At 37.8% G+C, this 18,539-nt stretch overlaps 1 protein-coding gene across 1 annotated transcript in view; it reads right to left on the bottom strand.

Moving 5' to 3' along the window:
* The window catches only part of Prmt3 (protein arginine methyltransferase 3), a 114,443-nt gene extending 95,904 nt beyond the window's left edge, over positions 1 to 18,539 (bottom strand). The window contains exons 1-7 of the mRNA XM_013019647.1: positions 18,366 to 18,539; positions 16,720 to 16,802; positions 14,772 to 14,821; positions 13,068 to 13,170; positions 6,976 to 7,135; positions 5,869 to 6,010; positions 613 to 678 (exon numbers count right to left, since the gene is read on the bottom strand). Coding sequence (XP_012875101.1) covers positions 613 to 678; positions 5,869 to 6,010; positions 6,976 to 7,135; positions 13,068 to 13,170; positions 14,772 to 14,821; positions 16,720 to 16,735 — 537 coding nt within the window. The 5' untranslated portion in view covers positions 16,736 to 16,802; positions 18,366 to 18,539. The remainder of the gene's footprint in view (positions 1 to 612; positions 679 to 5,868; positions 6,011 to 6,975; positions 7,136 to 13,067; positions 13,171 to 14,771; positions 14,822 to 16,719; positions 16,803 to 18,365) is intronic.

Raw genomic sequence — 18,539 nt, 5'->3', positions numbered from 1 at the left:
AGCTGGGCGCTGGTGGCTCACGCCTGTAATCCTAGCTACTCAGGAGGCTGAGATCTGAGGATCGCGGTTCAAAGCCAGCCCAGGCAGGAGAGACCGTGAGACTCCTATCTCCAATAAACCACCAGAAAACTAGAAGTGGTGCTGTAGCTCAAGTGGTAGAGCGCTCGCCTTGAGCTGAAGAGTTGAGGGACAGTGCCCAGGCCCAGAGTTCAAGCCCCATGGCTGACCAAAAAAAAAAAAAAACCACATAAAAAAGAAATAAAGCTAGGGTAGCTGGGCGCGGTGGCTCACACCTCTAATCCTAGCTACTCAGGAGGCTGAGATCTGAGGATTGAGGTTCAAAACCAGCCTGGGTAGGAAAGTCTGTGAGATTCTTATCTCTAATTAACCACCAGAAAACTGAAAGAGGAGCTGTGGTTCAAGTGGTAGAGCAGTCGCCTTGAGCTGAAAAGCTCAAGGACAGTGCCCAGGCCCAGAGTTTAAGTCTCACAACCCAAAAAAAAAAAAAAAAAAAAAGGCAAGCAAGCAAGCTAGGGTGAAATAAATCAACTGCTATATAATAATGAGCAAAGGAAGGACTTCTACCACTCAAGAATAGCCTATACTACTTACCTTATCTTTGAAGATATGTTCATTTTGGTATATAAAATCTCTGTAGCTTTCTGTTCGTACTCTGTCCTGTTAGAAAGAACAAAACATTGTGTTTACAGGTACACGTGGAACAATTAAAAATTTTTAGGAATATATTTGCTATTTGTACACATATTACTAGTTTCCACAGCTTTTTGCCTAGAAAACCAAGTTTAAGGTTTTGGTTTTTAAGACAAAAATATAGAATAAGATTAGCAATAACGAAGCATTTATTCTGAAAGCATCATTGAAAGTCAAAAACCACTTATGTTCAAAACACACGTTTTTCTCTTAGAAGAGTGCATTATCATCCTGTGCCTTTAAATCATCTTAAAAAAGTCCAAGAATGTAAAGCCTGAATCCCTGCACCAAAGCTCCATTAAAACAAGTGAAAGAAGAAACAAAATAATGTAACAATAACTAACTAAATAAATAAATGTAGCAGGCACATTTGAAAGCAGAATCGAATGCTTCTCCGAGAAAATAATTCCCAGCACCTATCTGATTAATAATCCTATTTTTTTTACTAAAAACTTCTAAAGGAAATGATGCTTAAATTTCTAAAGGAAGTGACACTTAAATGCCTGAAAGCCTAAAAGTAAATCATTTAACCCCACAGCCTCTGCACTGAAACCCCATTTAAACTGTGAACAAGGCAGGCACTAAAAATCTTCACCTGTACACTTATGTATGTCAGGAACAACGGATTCCTGAAGATGAGACACATACAGACTGCTAATTACATTCCTTGGGACTGATGCCAAGGAAGTAAAATACAACTATGATAAAAAAAATAAAAATAAAAATAAATAAATCTCACAAAATGAAAAAAGTTCTAATTGAGGTTTCACACTTAGATAAAAAGAAAATACACTCAACCGTCTATATCTGTGCATTTCATTTTCATGCATTCACCCAATTACAGATGAAAAATATTTCAAATTGCATCTATGCTGAACAAATACAGGCTTTTCTTGTCATTATTCCCTAACAATACAATATAATGTTATCTACACAGAATTTATATTGTATTAGTAAGTACTGTAATGTAGGGACAATTTTAAAGCATACAACAGGATGCATGTCACTTATCTGTAAACACTGGACCACACTATATAATGAACTTGAGTCATCTGCAGACTTTAGCATCCTTAGGGTCTTAGAACCAAGCCCCCAAGCAATGCAAGAGTCACCTGCAGTGTCATGCTACTTAAATTATAACCCTCAAAAGCATCTTTATACCAATATTTATACATTTTTTAAAACATAAAGGAGAGATCTTGAAAGGCAAGTTATTTACTTATTTGTAAAATGAAATACTCAGAATTCCATGCTTTCTCATTATTATTTCAATTGTTTTACAAGAAAACGTTATTCAAGCTTATTATATCTTTCCCTTTAATTCTAGTTTTTTGTTGTTGTTGTTGTTGTTTTTGCCAGTCCTGGGACTTGAATTCAGGGCCTGGGCAATGTCCTTGAGCCTCTCTGTGCTCAAGGCAAGCACTCCACTACATCTGGCCTTTTCTGTTTGTGTGTACTAAGGAATTGAACCCAGAGCGCTTCACGCATGCTAGACAAGCACTCTACCACTAAGCCACATTCCCAGCCCCTTAATTCTAGTTTTTAAAAGTTACTGTGACTTTAACTGAGCATCATTATTCCACAATACTGTGAAATTCAGGAAATTATGTAATCACTTAATCACAATAAAAAAAAAAAAGAACCTCGGGGAAGGTAGGGAGGGAAGGGATGGTAGGGGGAAAACAATGGAGTGGGGGTAACAATGTTCAATAGGAAGTGTACTCATTACCTCACTCATGTAACTGTAACCCTCTGTATAGTATCTTTACAATAAAAAAAATAAATTGTGTTAATTTAAAAAAAATAAAAATAAAAAAATAGGAAAAATAATCAAAAAAAGTTACTATAAAAATTATTAAACAAATGTATGTAAATACTCATGGTCTAATTTTTCAAAGCCTAACTTCACAGATTTTTACTTATATTCTTTGCACTGGAAAATGGTGATTTTTGCTGAAGAAACAATATGTACAACGGTGAGCATCAGTCATGAATGCAGTCACCTGGAAAGCTCTCACCGATCACCTGCCTTACCACTGCCCTGATTAATCAATAGAGCCCTAACTCCTGTCCTGGCTCCATGCACGGCTGCCCAGCTAAGCTGCAATCCTTCATGTGGTTCTTTCTATAGATTCGTCTGTTTTTGTTCATATGCTTATCCAGGTATAACGAATACCAGTGCTTTGTATCTAACATAGCTTGAGCTTAGAGACTGATTTTTTTTTTGCAAGAGTGTGAAATGCAAGCAAATTCACAATTACCTTTCATAATCAATTCTAAAAATTTATTCCAACAAAAGATTAAGATGTCAATGCAAACACCAAAGAAATAAAAGATATTTAATTCCAATGTATTAAAACTAAGAAACAAATGAACTAGAACTCTAATTATATTTTAAGGGGTCATGAAGTCCTTGGCCTCCAAATATAAAAACAGCTAAGCATTGATAAGAAATGTACTCATTATCTTGCCCATGTAATTGTAACCCCTCTGTACAGTATGTTCACAAAAAATAAAAATTAAAATTAAAAAAAACAGCTAAGCATGAGGTTAAAGGCAAGAAAAAGGGAATATACTCTAAATTTTATACGTGCGAATAAAAGAATACTTTTAATGTACAGGCTCATGAAGGTGGACTGAAAGCCTGAGTCAGCTGCAGACATGAAGTAAGACTGTAGTAGTAAAAAACTACTAAAATTTCAAATTATTACAGAACACTATAATATATGATACATGCGCACACAGGATGGCTTCCCACAGAAAAAAAGACAATGATGCATCTTACGTTCATAATGTTAGTCAACAACAGCTCTTTGACAAAAAGGACAAAGGAGAACTTTTTAAAGTTTACATATTCTATCCCCCTATAAATGATATCTTAGACCTTCCAAACAAAACAGAGACCAGTTTGCTTTACTTTAGCTACTGTATTACTTAGCAAAATAAAGCAGTCTTTTTTAAATGAAATATATCCCTACTTGCTATGAACACTGAAGTCATCACCAAGAGGTAATAACATTGTATGACAGGTGATTCTAGCAAAGGACAAGGATGGTACTAGAACTTCTGAAGTCTGTTGTACATCAAAAACACTTGCAAGATAGTCAAGTATGCATATCCTCTAGTTACTGATGTAAGTATTAAGTGTTCAGGATAGAAATGTGTAATTGCTCAAAATGAATTTCCCTCGTGATTACACTGAAACCACTCATACCTACTAGTGATATGTGTAGACTTGCCTGAAAAACAACTCAAGTGCTATACCATCATGGCATTTACCTAGATTTAAGATGGCAAAGGTAGATTTTTTCAAGGTAATAAAGCTAATAAAATTAGCTTTAAAAAATATCTGAGACAAGACAGAATGAACAACAACAAAATAAGTAAATTTCTTCTCTTTTTTATTTTGTACCAGTCCTAAGGCTTAAATTCAGGGACTGGGTGCTGCCCCTGAGCTCTTTTGTTTAAGGCTAACACTACCAACTGAGCCACAGCACCACTTTCAGCTTTTTAGTGGTTAATTGGAGATAAGATTTTCTTAGGTTTTTTTCCTGCCTAGGCTGGCTTTGAACCACAATCCTCGTATCTCAGCCTCCTAAGTAGGATTATAGGTGTGAGCCACTGGCTCCTGGCACACCCAGCATAAATTTCTTTTAAACAAGTTCACCTGACTTAAATCAATTTACAACATAGAAGACACCTGATATTTATAATGCAATGCCATTAGTAATGATATTGCTTTAAAAAAAACTCCACAAATATAAACAGTATGAATCAGCAAACCTCCACTCTACAAAACTGACTCAACAAAACTTTTTGTTTTTTTTTGGGGGGGGGGTCGGGTTGTGGGGCCTGAACTCTGGGCCTGGGCGCTGTCCCTCAGCTCTTCAGCTCAAGGCTAGCGCTCTACCACTTGAGACACAACGCCACTTCTGGCTTTTTTCTTATGTGGTGCTGAGAAATTGAACCCATGGCCTCGAGCATGCAAGGCAAGTGCTCTACCACTGAGCTACCTTCCCAGCCCCTCAACAAAAACTTCTAACATTTAATTAAATATGCCTAGTTAGTTAAGATCCATGTTTCAGGAAAATTAGATCTTAAAAGTTTACATTAAATAAGATGAGCTTTAAAGAAAGGACTTAGGAAGGTCATTGGGTTATTTTAAGAAAACTGAAGATGCCAATCTAAATCCCTAGAGATAAACACCTAAAATTTCCAGAAATTTTTACAATCTAACTTTTATTTTATACTTTACATTTTATATTAACTTTTATTTTATCTCACAATCTAACTTTTATATGTGTTATAACTTTTATTTTTAGTTTTACTGAATTAAAAATGTTACTATAATTTTAGGGCTAGAAGTGTGGTTCAACGGTATTATCCCAGCCTAGCAACCACAAGACCCTGAGTAGAAACCTCAATATGACAAAGAAAAAACAAAAACCTTGCTATTTTAACATATAATATTTGATGAAACATACATTACGAATTAAAATAACTAGATTTAAATGACTTGACTAATTTAGCATATATTTGCATATATCAATGTCAAGTATAAAAATCATGCCATAAAAATTGTGAAAATTGGGCTGGGAAGGTGGCTCAATGGTAGAGCGCTTGCCTTGAATGCATGGGGCCCTGGGTTCAATTCCTCAGCACCACGTAAGCAAAAAGAAAAAAGCCGGAAGTGGCGCTGTGGCTCAAGTGGTAGAGCGCTAGCCTTGAGCTGAAGGGCTGAGGGACAGCACCCAGGGCCAGAGTTCAGTCCTCACAACCGGACCCCCAAAAAAACAAAAAAATTGTGAAAATTATTTATAATTAAAAGAATTATTTGCCAGTGTAAGTTAGAACACTAAAACTAATCATTTAGTTCCCATGTTAAAAAACAAGGGTACAGTTGAATTTCTATTTAGTTAGATTCACTTGAAACAATTTAAATGATATGTTGCTTTTTATCAAGGTTAAAAAAAAAGACTCCATAATAAAGAGTAAAAATGACATTAAATAAAATCTACAATGACTGCCATCTTTTCACCTCAAGATCAGCTATTTAAGCACCAGAAATTTAAAAGGCCTCAAATACAAAGCAAAAAGAGCAGTTTCCACATATTTCTTCATTCATATGAACTTGGTGTATCTGTGCACTTTTCTAACCTTTAGCATTTCTTCATGTATCCCATAATGCCCGTAGGAGCTGAAATAAACACCATCCTCATCCTCCTGGAGGTCTGCAATGGCAGTAGATGACGAGCAGGTTCTGACATCTGCGTTCATCACAAAATCCTGAGCAAATTGTCTGTAATCAATTTGAAATACACCCTTGAGACAGGTTTATTGGACCATGAAAAAAGGAAAGGCCTAGAGGTTGGGGAAGAGGAAGGGGGAGGGGTGGCTGGTAGAGTCCATCTTAAGCAACTCAATGCTCCCCCTGCTGGATCTTAAGAAATAGACTCCCAAACCCTAAGGGTGAATATTCAGTTCCCCTGCCAATCACAACAGCAATGTGACTGGTTCCTAGTATATAAAAAAAATAATAAAAATAAAAATCCAGAAACCAGGATGGGGAACTAAATTGACTACTTTTTTTCATGCAGGGCATTCTGGCAAACCATCAAATGGGTACTCATAGCTTATAAACCCAACAGGCAAACAGCTTTGAGGTAAACCAGTAAGAAATGTAGACTATCTCTACTTTTGAAAACTTAAGATGGGAAAATTAAAGTGAAGAAACCAACTGGAATATAAAATTAAAGGAAAGGCATTAGCTAGGTGCTGATGGGTCCAGCCTGTAATACTAGTGACTTGGTAGACTGAGATCTGAGGATTGCAGTTTGAAGCTGCCTGGACAGGAAAGTCCATGAGACTCTTGTCTCCAAGTAACTAGCAAAAAGCTGGAAGCAGAGTTATGGCTCAAGTGGTAGAGCACCACCAGGTGTGAGCAATAAAATTCAGGGACAGGGCCCAGGCTCTGATCTCAAACCTAGTAATGGCACAAAAAATAAAAATAAAAAAGGAATTATCAAAGCCATTCAAGAGGATAACATCCATCAGAAACATAGCCATTAGTAAACAGCATTTATGAAGTATGTGATATTAATCAACTATATCCATATTACATGAAAATGCTATATATCTTCAGTGCTACTAAATTTAATAAATATATTTTGCTTTCCAAAAAAACACAATGTTCTGTAGTCTACCTTCCCACCAGCAATGGGAGTTGAGAAAGCTAAACAATTTTCTGTAAAACTGATAAATTACTTCATTCTTTGCAGATCCTCCCGTGCTCTCGCTAATGCAGCTTCGGCAGATAGCGCCCTGGCTTCCATATGTTTCAATTTCTCAACAACAGATGTACTGTCACTGAGTCCATTGGGATACGAGAATGGGACAGACATAGGCTCATAGAGATCTTCTACATCTAAAGAAATAAACAGATATCTTTATCAGGACATCCTATAATAATGACTATAAATATTATCTTCGGAATAAATTTGTTCTAAGTGCCCATTATCATCCCAGCAAAAGTACTTTTCAATATTTAACATCCATATGATGCCAGTGTAAGTTTTTCATCAGTTAGTTAAATGGAACATATATGTGTATTAATTATACAGAAGCAAAAGAAGTAGAAAACAACAGCAAAGAAAAAAACCCTCTCATACAGCCAGTTTCCCTAGTAACAAAGCTACTTATGGGCCTGTGTTATCTACGGAATATCTCAGACATTCCTTCAGAGAGATCTGCCATTTGCAATTACATGGCTGAATAATATTATGTCATGAAATATGCCAGACAGAGAATGACAAAATACTACATGATTTCACTTAATCATCAAGTCTAAAATGACAAAACACCGTATGATCTCACAAGTGAAATCTAAAAAACACCTCATAGAGTGAAGGATAGTGATCATTAGGGCTAAGAGTCAGAAGGACTATAGAGATGTACATGATGAACAGGTTCTGGACATCTCATCTACCACATAGTGATGACAGTGAACACTGCTAGAGTCTATGCTTGTAATGTGCTAAGCTAGCAGGTCTTAAGTACTCTCATCAGACACAAGAAAATGCTCTGGGAAGTGATGAATACTGATTAAATTGATGGTGGTAATAATTCCACAATATATACACCACATTCTAACATTGCATATCATAAATGCACATAATTTTCAAATACACCTTAACAAAGTTGAAGAAAAATATATTCCTGGGGCTGGGAAGGTGGCTCAGTGGTAGAGCACTTGCCTTGCATGCATGAGACCCTGGGTTCGATTCCTCAGCACCACATAAGCAAAAAGAAAAAAGCCGGAAGTGGCGCCGTGGCTCAAGTGGTAGAGCACTAGTCTTGAGCTGAAGAGCTGAGGGACAGCGCCCAGGCCTAGAGTTCAGGCCCCACGACCAGACCCAAAAAAAAAAAAAAGAAAAATATATTCCTTTGGGCTAGGAGTGTCGCTCAAATGTTAAAACTGCCTGCCTAGAAAGCACACAAAACAAAGCCTTGGGTTCAGCTCCCAGTAACATAAAAAACAAAAAGGTGATATTCCTTTAGAGATAATGCTGTTTTTCTCAATTTAGGGACATGCTTGCTAGACACATGCTTTACCATATGAGCCATACTCATAGCAAAAAAAAAAAAGAGGTATTCCTTAAAACCAGAGTGTACATGAAGACTTCTTCTATACATTCATTAACTTCATCCTGAGCACAGTGGAGTGGCATCTACATACTGACATTACTGACATTGCAAAATATCCAAATGCTAATATTAAAATTATCATAAATTCTCTTGTAGAAAGAAAACACTAGCTGGGTAAGTAGCTCACGCCTATAATCCTAGCTCCTCAGGAGGCTGAGATCTGAGGATTGAGGTTCAAAGCCAGCCCAGGCAGGAAAGTCACTGAGACTCTTATCTCCAATTAACCACCAGAAAACCAGAAGTGGTGTTGTGGCTCAAGTGGTAGTGCGATCACTTTGAGCTGAAGAGCTGAGGGACAGTGCCAAGGCCTAGAGTTCAAGCCTCACAACTGACCCTCCCCCCTCTACCCCCCCCAAAAAAAGAATAACACTAGAAGCAAAAGCTAAATAGAGAGCCGGTTAGTTTTACAAAATTTCAACTAGATTTAGTGGTCTTTCAGGTCAACTTAATGCAAGAAATGGTAACAATTGCATATTTATTTTCTCCTCAAATGTAGCACTACAGAAATAACTTCAAAAACAAAAAAAACATGTCCAGGTTTTAGTTGTGATTCCCTAAAGATACTTCAGGGTTGGAATGAAGTAGCTAAGCTTACCAAGGAGAAAGGCCCCTACTTGAACTCCTGACACAAAAACAGTGCAATGTGTCACTAACTTCTAATCTCTGTCTGCCATAGAATACCAAGTTGCTGAGTTATTCATTAACCAAAATTTAATGAGCACAACAAAATGTTTCCAAACTATTTAGTTATTTAACACCAGTGTGTTTTACTTCCTTACTATAGTCCTCACTTTTTTTTTCTTTTTGTTTTTTTTTGCCAACGCCTGAACTCTGGGCCTGGGTGCTGTCCTTCAGCTCTTTAGCTCGAGGCTAGTGCTCTACCACTTGAGCCACAGTACCACTCCCTGATTCTTTCCGCTTATGTGGTGCTGAGGAATCGAACCCAGGGCCTCATGCATACAAGGCAAGCACTCTACCACTGAGCCACCTTCCCAGCCCCTAGCCCTCATTTTTTAAATTTGTTTTGAAATTTTTTCAAGCCTGACACCTATAACTCATACCTATAATTCTAGTTATTCAGGAGGCTGAGATCTGAGAATCATGATTCAAAGCCAGCCCAGGAAGGAAAGTCCGTGAGACTCTTACCCTCAATTAAGCACCAAGTTGCCAGAAGTGGAGCTGTTGTTCAAGTGGCAGAACACTAGCTTTGAGCACAAAAGCTGAGGGACAGGGTCCAGGCCCTGTGCTCAAACACAAGGACTGGCACCAAAAGAAAAAAAATCTTCAAACTGGTTTTTGTTTTAGGTTCTGGTACAATAAAATCTGTCCTGGTAACAGTTTTTTAATAATTTGTAGCTATTTTATTAATTTATTAGTAACTTTATTGAAATTAAATCATAATTTTTGTGCCAGTCTTGGGGCTTGAACTTGGGGCCTGGGTACTGTCCCTGAGCGCTTTTGCTCAAGACTACACTCTACCACTTGAACTACAGCTCTACTTCTGCCTTTTTGTGGTTAACTGGAAATAAGAATCTCTCAGAAATTTCCTGCCCAGACTGGCTTCAAACCATGATCCTCAGATATCAGCTTCCTAAGTACCTCAGATTACAGGCATGAGCCACCAGCACTCAGCTTTACATGAATAATTTATTAATTAACTGATTACTTTGACATTTATCGATATTTTGTTTATTGGAATTCAAGGACTTGCACTTGTTAAGCAGGAACTCTAACCCTAGAGCTATAGCCTTAGCCCTTTCTGCTTTAGGTTATTTTTTCTGATATGGTCTTTGCTTAGGTTGGCCTTGAACTCTAATCATCCACTTTGCCTTCTGAGCAGCTAGAATTACAGGCATGAATCACTGTGTCCAGCCTTGTAGCAATCAGTCATTAAAGGTTAAACTTTGAAAAATAAATTTAAAGGAGAGATGATTGAGTATATATGAAGAGTAGCAAATATCCTTTTCGGATTTGCCTTCTCCTATTTAGCCTTATGCTCTAAGTATCAATCTGTTTGTTTCAGTTCTATACTAATTTAGCTATCTTTACATTTTCAAAAGCAAACCCTTAGCACATATTTGATATATACTGAAAGCAAGTGGAGGTAGAATGGCTGGTGATTATGCTCAGAGCCAGGGGAATGACAAATTTATATCAACTTTCTCTCCAACAAATGACAAATTGTTACCGAATGCATCCCTACTTCTAGCTCTACTTCATTTAATATACATTTCATATAGATGTCTTCATTTATCAATAACAATACATTGTCAGCCAGACCCTACTGGTTCATGCCAGTAATCTTACCTACTCAGGAGGCTGAGTTTAGGAGGGTCCTAGTTCAAGTTGAGCTCAGACAAAAAATTCATGAGACTCCCATCTCAACCAATAGCTAGGCAAAGAAGAAGACACCTATCATCCTCAGCTATTCAGGGGGCCAAGATCAGGAAGGCCGTGGTTACGGGCCAGCATATCCAAAAGAAGTTCATAAGACTCCATCTCAACAACAACAAAAAACAACTGGCCATGGTGATGCATGTCTGTCAACCCAACTACAAAGGGAAAAAAATAATAGAATCAAGGTTCAGGCTAATCTGAGCAAAAACTGAGACTATTTTCCTAAAGATAAGCAGAGTAGAAAGGGTTGCTGCTGTGGCTCAAGTGGCAGAAAGCATACCTAGTAAGCACAAATACTTGCTTTCTAATTTCCAACACACACGCACACATATACACACACAGAGTAAATTCTCCCTTACTAACCATTTACCCTGTGTCAGATACTGTACAAAAGTATTTTTGCAAAAATATTTTACATTGTGTATCATGACAATTGCTTTATAAATTAAAATTAAAGGTTAAAATAAACTGAGTTTATAAACCTATATAGAGTCAACAGTTCCATACTGATATGTATCCACAGTAAAATACATAGTGCTCACTGGCCACTGGTGGTTCACATCTGTAATACTAACTACTTAGGAGGCTGAGATCTGAGGATCAAAGTTCGAAGCCAACCTGGGCAAGGAAAGTCCATGAGGCTCTCATGTCCAATAAATGACTCAGAAAAAGCCAGAAGTGGCATTGTGGCTCAAGTGGTAGAGTGCTAGCCTTGAGCAAAAGAAGCTCAGGGGCAGTGCCTAGGCCCTGAGCTCAAGCCCAAGGTTCAGCAAAAAAAAAAATAAATACCACCAAAAAACCCCACAGTACTCACTATATCATTCATCTCAATAACCACTTCTTCTGAGCTGTAGGAACTTTTCTACTTCTCATGACATTTATCATATTCTCCCTTATGTTAAAACTGTAGAACAGACATTAAAAACCCAAAACCAAAAACAACCCATACCAGATTGAGACCTCCTATTGAGAGGACCATGAGTTTCTTTCTGCTCTTAAGTTTAATATACTAATTCCATACTCTGAGTATTCAGTGATTTGAATGTAAGAAGTTATGAAGAACACCTATTGGTATTTTGCCATTTATCAAAGAGATCACTTCTGAGAAGTGATATTAAAGACAAATGTCCAAATGGAGCTAGAAAATTTTAGAGCTAGAAAGAATTCTAGAAACCTAGCAATAATTGTTAATGGATACAGAAAGCTTTTAGTGCTTTTTCTAAGGTTACACAGTTCCTAAAACTACAGTGTGCTACTCCCCAGTACACCATGCCACACAACTCAATAGCAACTTCCCAAGGAAATGAGAGGTAAGAACCAAGTAACTGCTCAAATATACACTGTGAAATTATGGTCTCTTGGGTCCATCTCTTCTGATTGGTATAAGAAGTATGGAAAAAAGACAACAATCAGGAAAAGAATATAGGATTTCATTCCTACAGATTTGATTGACAAACTATAAGACCTCAGCAGAATTTCCACAGGCCTCCTACACAGTACAGAACAAACAAAAAACAAACTGGACAAGCAATTGAACAAGGCTATAGTAAATCAGAGTGGTTCTGCCACAAAGGAAGCTTTAAGAATGAGTATGTGGGGTAAGCCCATGGAAATGTGTGTGGAATACATTCTGCATCAAAACAGTACATTAGGTAGCTTAAAATTAGTTGTGTGATCTGAATATTTGGGAGAAAAGCAGCAAATGTTATTAAATCAACTTTGAAGCTTTAAAAAAAAAAGCATTGTCTAATAACTAAAAATCATTCTTGCTCATTTCCCTATGTTTTGAAATGTCTTGTAATCTCAAACTACTTCTAAAATGCCTTTCTGGTAACTACTAGTATGGCTCTCAGATCTTTTTTCTCCCTGAACAATGATTACTTGAACACAGGTACCATACTGGAAGAGACAATCCTAAATAAAAATGGCTACTGACATCAAGAACAACAATATCCACTATGTAGATACACAGAGCAAAAGAAAGATGCACATCTTGGAGAGATAGTGCTGGATAGAATATATTTTATCACACTACTCAAAACACCATGCATTTAAAATTTACAAATTGTTCATTTCCAGAACTTTCCATTTAACATTTCTGGACTGTGGCTGGCCATGCGGAGTAGCTGAAATCACATATGTGACACCATATAGTAAAATTACCAGTAAGGGGGATTTACATGTATATCTTCCTAAAACAGTACTTTCATTTTGTCATAAAAAATATTAAAGTAGATACAATATGATCATCTTACCAAATTGAAGTAAAAGGTCATCTTCTAATACTGGCTTCAAATATTCTTCTTTCTCCCAAGGCACTGGGTTGTATATGGAATTCATATACTCAACTGTGGGATTCTGGATGTAAAATTAATTGCATGGTTTATTCACTGCTTGTAGTACAAACCTCCCTAGTAAAGACTAGGGAAATTAAGCAAAATCAGAAATGTAGTCTGCTTTACACAAAATTGGTATATAAGAAACCCTTCACCTATTATGGGAATTATATTCCAGAGGAACTTCTCCCCTCCCCCCCCAAAAGTGAAAATCCACAGTGTTATATTCTATTATTTATATATGTGTATATATATATATATTAAGGCTTTATAAACCCTTCCCACTCTCCTATAAACCTTTCCCACTCTTATTAACCTCAATTAACATTTTATATTGTTTTAATTTTTTTAGGAAAAATTAAAATTCTAAGTATTATATAAATACATATAGTATACTGCAAAATCCCATGACATAATAAAAGCTCCATGCATGGTACAGAATTAGGTATGTATTTTTTTTTCAAAACCTGAGATACAGTGAAGCTGCAATAAGTGAACTGGGATATAGCCAGGGACAACTGTGTTGCTATTTAAGGAGTTATTAGACATTATCAGAAGTGGTTTTAATGAAGTTTTGTACTGTTCAAATTGATGGAAAGTAACTATAAGTTTAAATTTAATTAAATTTATTTTAAACAAATCAAACAAAAAAGAGCATTCAAAGTACTTAATATCAGACATTCCTGATTTTACAGAATTACCGTCAGTATTTCCTTTTATCTGCTATGGAATTGCTTTTTTCACATAGTATTGATTCACCTCTTTAAAATATGACACTTGTGGCCAAGTGCCAGTGGCTCTTAGCTACTCAGGAGGCTGATATCTGAGGATCATGATTCAAAGCCAGCCTGGGCAGGAAAGTCCTTGAGACTCTTATCTCCAATTAACTACCAGAAAATTGGAAGTGGCACTGTGGTAGAGTGCTTGCCTTGAGCTGAAGAGCTCAGGGACAGCACCCAGGCTGACACTTATAACTGCATACACATTCATTTAGTACTTAGGTTGTGCCTGTTCCAAGTGTCCACAATTCCCACAATATGATGAATAGCACAACTCCCCATATATGCCTATCAGTGGTAGGGAAACTATTTTCTGTCAAGGGTCATTAAGATATTTAAGCTGGGTGCTGGTGGTTCACGCCTGTAATCCTAGCTACTCAGGAGGCTGAGATCTGAGGATCGAGGTTCAAAGCCAGCCCAGGAAAGTCCAAAGCCAGCCCAGGAAAGTCCGTGAGACTCTTATCTCCAATAAACCACTTGAAAACCGGAAGTGGCGCTGTGGCTCAAGCGGTAGAGGCTTGCCTTGAGGCCTTGAGCTGAAGAGTGCAGGGACAGCGCCCAAGGCCAGAGTTCAAGCCCCACCATGGACTAAAAAAAAAAAAAAGATTTATAGCAGCATTTATGGACCAAAAAAATCATGAATACAGGCAGAAGGGCCACCAGCACTGAGGAGAAGCATATTTGTCTCTCCAGTCATGTACCAAATGACTTTGCAGGCCTTAAACGAACAGCAGGCTGGATGTACCCAGCCCTTAAACTTCAAAACTTCAATTCAGGGATTAAGTACTGAGATCCTTATTTCATAAATTTCTATATAAAATTATAAATCAAGCTGCCAACTTACCTTAAGCCTAATAAAGTTTATTAGTTTAATGTATCCATAAAAGTCAAGTCCTAAGTGGGAAGAAAAAAAAAGACAATACATCTATTTTAAAGGGAGTTTTATTTAACTGACTTGATCTATAAACGGTCCTCTGATTAGATAGTATCTAATCTCTAAACTACCACTTATACTTTGAATTTTGTATTAGGAACTGGAAATACTTCTGAATATTTGATACTTCTGAATATTATCTAAATTTTTTTTATTATTGTAAAGGTGATGTACAGAGGGGTTACAGTTACACAAGCCATTACCTTGCTCTCTTCCTTACCAGTAGCTCTCTTTTCCCTTCAGTCCCCACCAACAAGTTATGTAGTTCATTTTCAACATAGTGTCTACTGAGTACCACTGTTTCATTTGTTCACCCCCTTCTAAATATTTTTATCTGAAAAACAGCCCTGGATGATAAACTTTAAGTACTTTTCTTGTATTTCTAAAAAAGAACATAAAAAAGAAATCTGCACAATTATTTTTCCATTGTCAGAATAACACACAGCCTGATGATTAGATAATAAATTTTACCAAGTATTTCGCAATTAATATTAGAACTGAGATGTTACAAATCCATAATATTTATGGTGCTTACCAAATTATTATTCTGCCACAACATGAGCATACAAAGTTTGCTAGCTTTACCATGAAGTTAAATGATGCAAATGAAAAAATAATGAGGCTTTTTATCTGTTCTATCTTGCCAAAAAATGAAGCAGTATTTAAGTCAAAGAGCAATCATGGAAGTGGAGCTGTGGCTCAAATGGTAGAGTGCTAGCCTTGAGCTGAAGAGCTGAGGACAGTGCCCAGGCCCAGAGTTCAGGGCCCCACAACTAACAAAAAAAGAGAGCAATCATATAATGGCTATTATTTGTTATTGGACAAACTGGTTGTTTGCCATCACAGGAAATTGATAATTACTGAAAAATGTTATGAAGCTTTGATAGCATATTAAAAACCCTAATATTATTAAGTAAAAAAAAAAAAGCAGTAGTATTCCAATTCACTTTAAAATGCAACATCAGTAATGGAAGAAAAGCTGAGGCTGTATGTACATCATTCACAAATGGTTACACTTGAATTTGACTTATAAACATAAAAAGTATTGGGCTGAGGCAGCATTGGGGCTTGAACTCAAGGCCTAGGTATTGTCCCTTAGTTTTTTCACTCAAGGCTAGCATTCTACTACTAGAACCACAGGTCCACTTCCAGCTTTTTGCTGCCTAAGTACAGATAAGAATCTCATGGACTTTCCTGCCCAGACTGGTTCTGAATCTCTATCCTCAGATCTCACCCTCCTGAGTATCTAGGATTATACATGTGAGCCACCAGTGCCTGACTTAATGTACTTGAGACCTAAACATGTGTCCAACAGCTGTGAATAACCAAGTTGCTATTTCTCAACAATGTCACTTACAGTTTTTAATATAAATAGGGACCAAAAACTCAATTCTGTATTTTCTGTATCTTCCTGAAGTGGAACTCTGTAAGTCTAAGAAATGTCTAAATGCAGGTCAACAGAAACATCAGTTGAATATTTTCTAACTACCTTCACAACTTCATTTTCCATACTTTTTAATAAACATATAAAACTCAATCTCATAGGCCTTAATGTTCATATTCTACTTTGTCCTGATTGCCTGTCTACTTTCAAAGTGACCTATATCTGCTTTCTGAAGTCCTTGATCTTCTGATTCTAATAGGATGATAATGTATTCATATGCCAAGGAGGTTTTTCTCTTTTTAATTGTAAAACCGTTATAAGTATATTGAACTTCATCTAGATGAATGACTGAATCTTTCTTCAAAAGACATTTCCATAAGGTAAGCTGCTGCTCTGTTTACTAAATTAGACTAGTACCATAAAGTGTCTTTTACTTTCACAAGTAAAACTGTCTTTATTCTAAGAAATACTCACCATGCTTATGGACCATGCTGTCTATATTAAATTGATGCTCTGTCTTACAGTGTGAAAATGTTTCTTCAGCAGATGTGAATAACCTGAAAAAAAAAATATACAGCTTCATGGAATAGTCTCCCAGGAAGTCTAAATACTGATTTCATGTTAAATATACACTTGAATTGTTAATCAGCTAGTTTTTAGTTTTGTTTCCAATTTTATTCTACTCAGGAATTAAAGAACAGAGAGCTTAGCCCTTCTGAGAAGTAGTACATCTGAGTTTCATTCAACACCTAAAACAAAATGAACTATCTTTTAAATGTCTAAGTTAACATATCTGTCAAACAAAAAGCACTGTATTCATCCAAAGGTTTTCAGTACAGAGAGCTCCCTTGGATAGACTTTGTTTCTCTCAAACCAAATCACGCAAATTTCCTACTTGAGATTCTTTCACCGTGTCATCTCTTCTTTCAGTGGATTTTTGAACTGGCACAGCTCAAAAGCTTTTAAAATATAAAATGTAATTCTACGGTTGGCCTATCCCACAGGAGCAGTTTTTCACAAGTGATCCTGTAGTGTTCTCACAGGACTTGAACTACAGACATTGTGAAGAGTTCAACTGCAAAACTCAAGACACACAAGACAGGAATACACAGCAGAGGCACCGCACTTCTCTTCTGTATGCCTTGCACATAGACAGTAGTTTTCAACAAACGTTTGCCAAGACAGGTCACTGCAGAATTTATGCAGCCTATCAGGAGGCACTACACCACTGATGTCAATAAATACTACTTTCTGTTAACTCGAGTAGGGGCAGTCATTTTCCCTCCACTGAGGCTACACGTGAGAACACTGGATATAAGGCTAATATAATGCCCATCATGACCAGGTATGGGGACACTGGAATATGCTTAATAAAGTACGAAGGATCAATATCAATCAGGCCTCAAGAAGCACAGCAGCCAAAGTTTCTTGAGACTAAGAGGCAGACTTTTAAGTGGAAAGATGGACTTGGGAAATGAACCACAGCTTTGTGACCTTGAGCAATTGAATGACATTACAGCGGTTTTTTTTTCCTCCCTGAGTGCAAAAAGGCATCCGGGCGTCCATTCCTTCAACAGGTGGGGGGGCTCTACTTAAAATTACAAAGATCGACTAAGGGGCTGAACAGCTACAATGTTACAGTTTGGAGCAGGTCCACGGCTCAGACTCTGGGGCGGTAAAGGTGGAGGGGCTCTCTGGGGTTACCTAGTTCGACGTTGACTCCCAGACTCGTTACTCAAGGAGCTTAGAATCACTTGAGTGGCTGTGTAAAAACTGCAGTCCTAGAATCCATCGGTGCGAATTCAGTGTCTGTGTTTCTTTTTTTTTAAGCAGCTCAGGTAACAAGGGTCATCTGGGAACCCGAGAGCCAATCCCAAACCAGCTCATCATTTTACACAAGGGAAACTGAGGCCGGACTGAAGCTTGGCTTCCGGCTCATGGCTCCTCCTCCTCCTAAACGACAGTGGACTATCTCAACACAAGCCACCCCCCCCCACAACTGGTTCAGGAAGGAGGAGGGGCAGCTCACTCTAGGGGGTCCATTCCTGGCAGATCGAGACCCCCCCATCCCAGCGGCCAGGCGCCCCCAAGAGCGAGGCCGGGCGCCCAGGCGGACGAACCTGTCACAGAACAGGCATGGGGTCTGCGGCCTGTCGTGGGGGAGCTCGGCCTCGTCCTCGTCCTCCCAGGCGGCCTCGTCACCGCTGTCCGACAGCTCGGGCAGGTCCTCGTCCTCCTCCACGGCGCCCCGGCCGCCTACCACACGCAAAACAGTAAGGTGTGCGTGCCTGCGA

This window comes from Dipodomys ordii, unplaced genomic scaffold, assembly GCF_000151885.1.
Source record: "Dipodomys ordii isolate 6190 unplaced genomic scaffold, Dord_2.0 Scaffold46, whole genome shotgun sequence".
Lineage (NCBI taxonomy): Eukaryota > Metazoa > Chordata > Mammalia > Rodentia > Heteromyidae > Dipodomys > Dipodomys ordii.
Note: the sequence above shows the minus strand (reverse complement) of the source record. Positions and strands in the feature narration are given on the sequence as shown.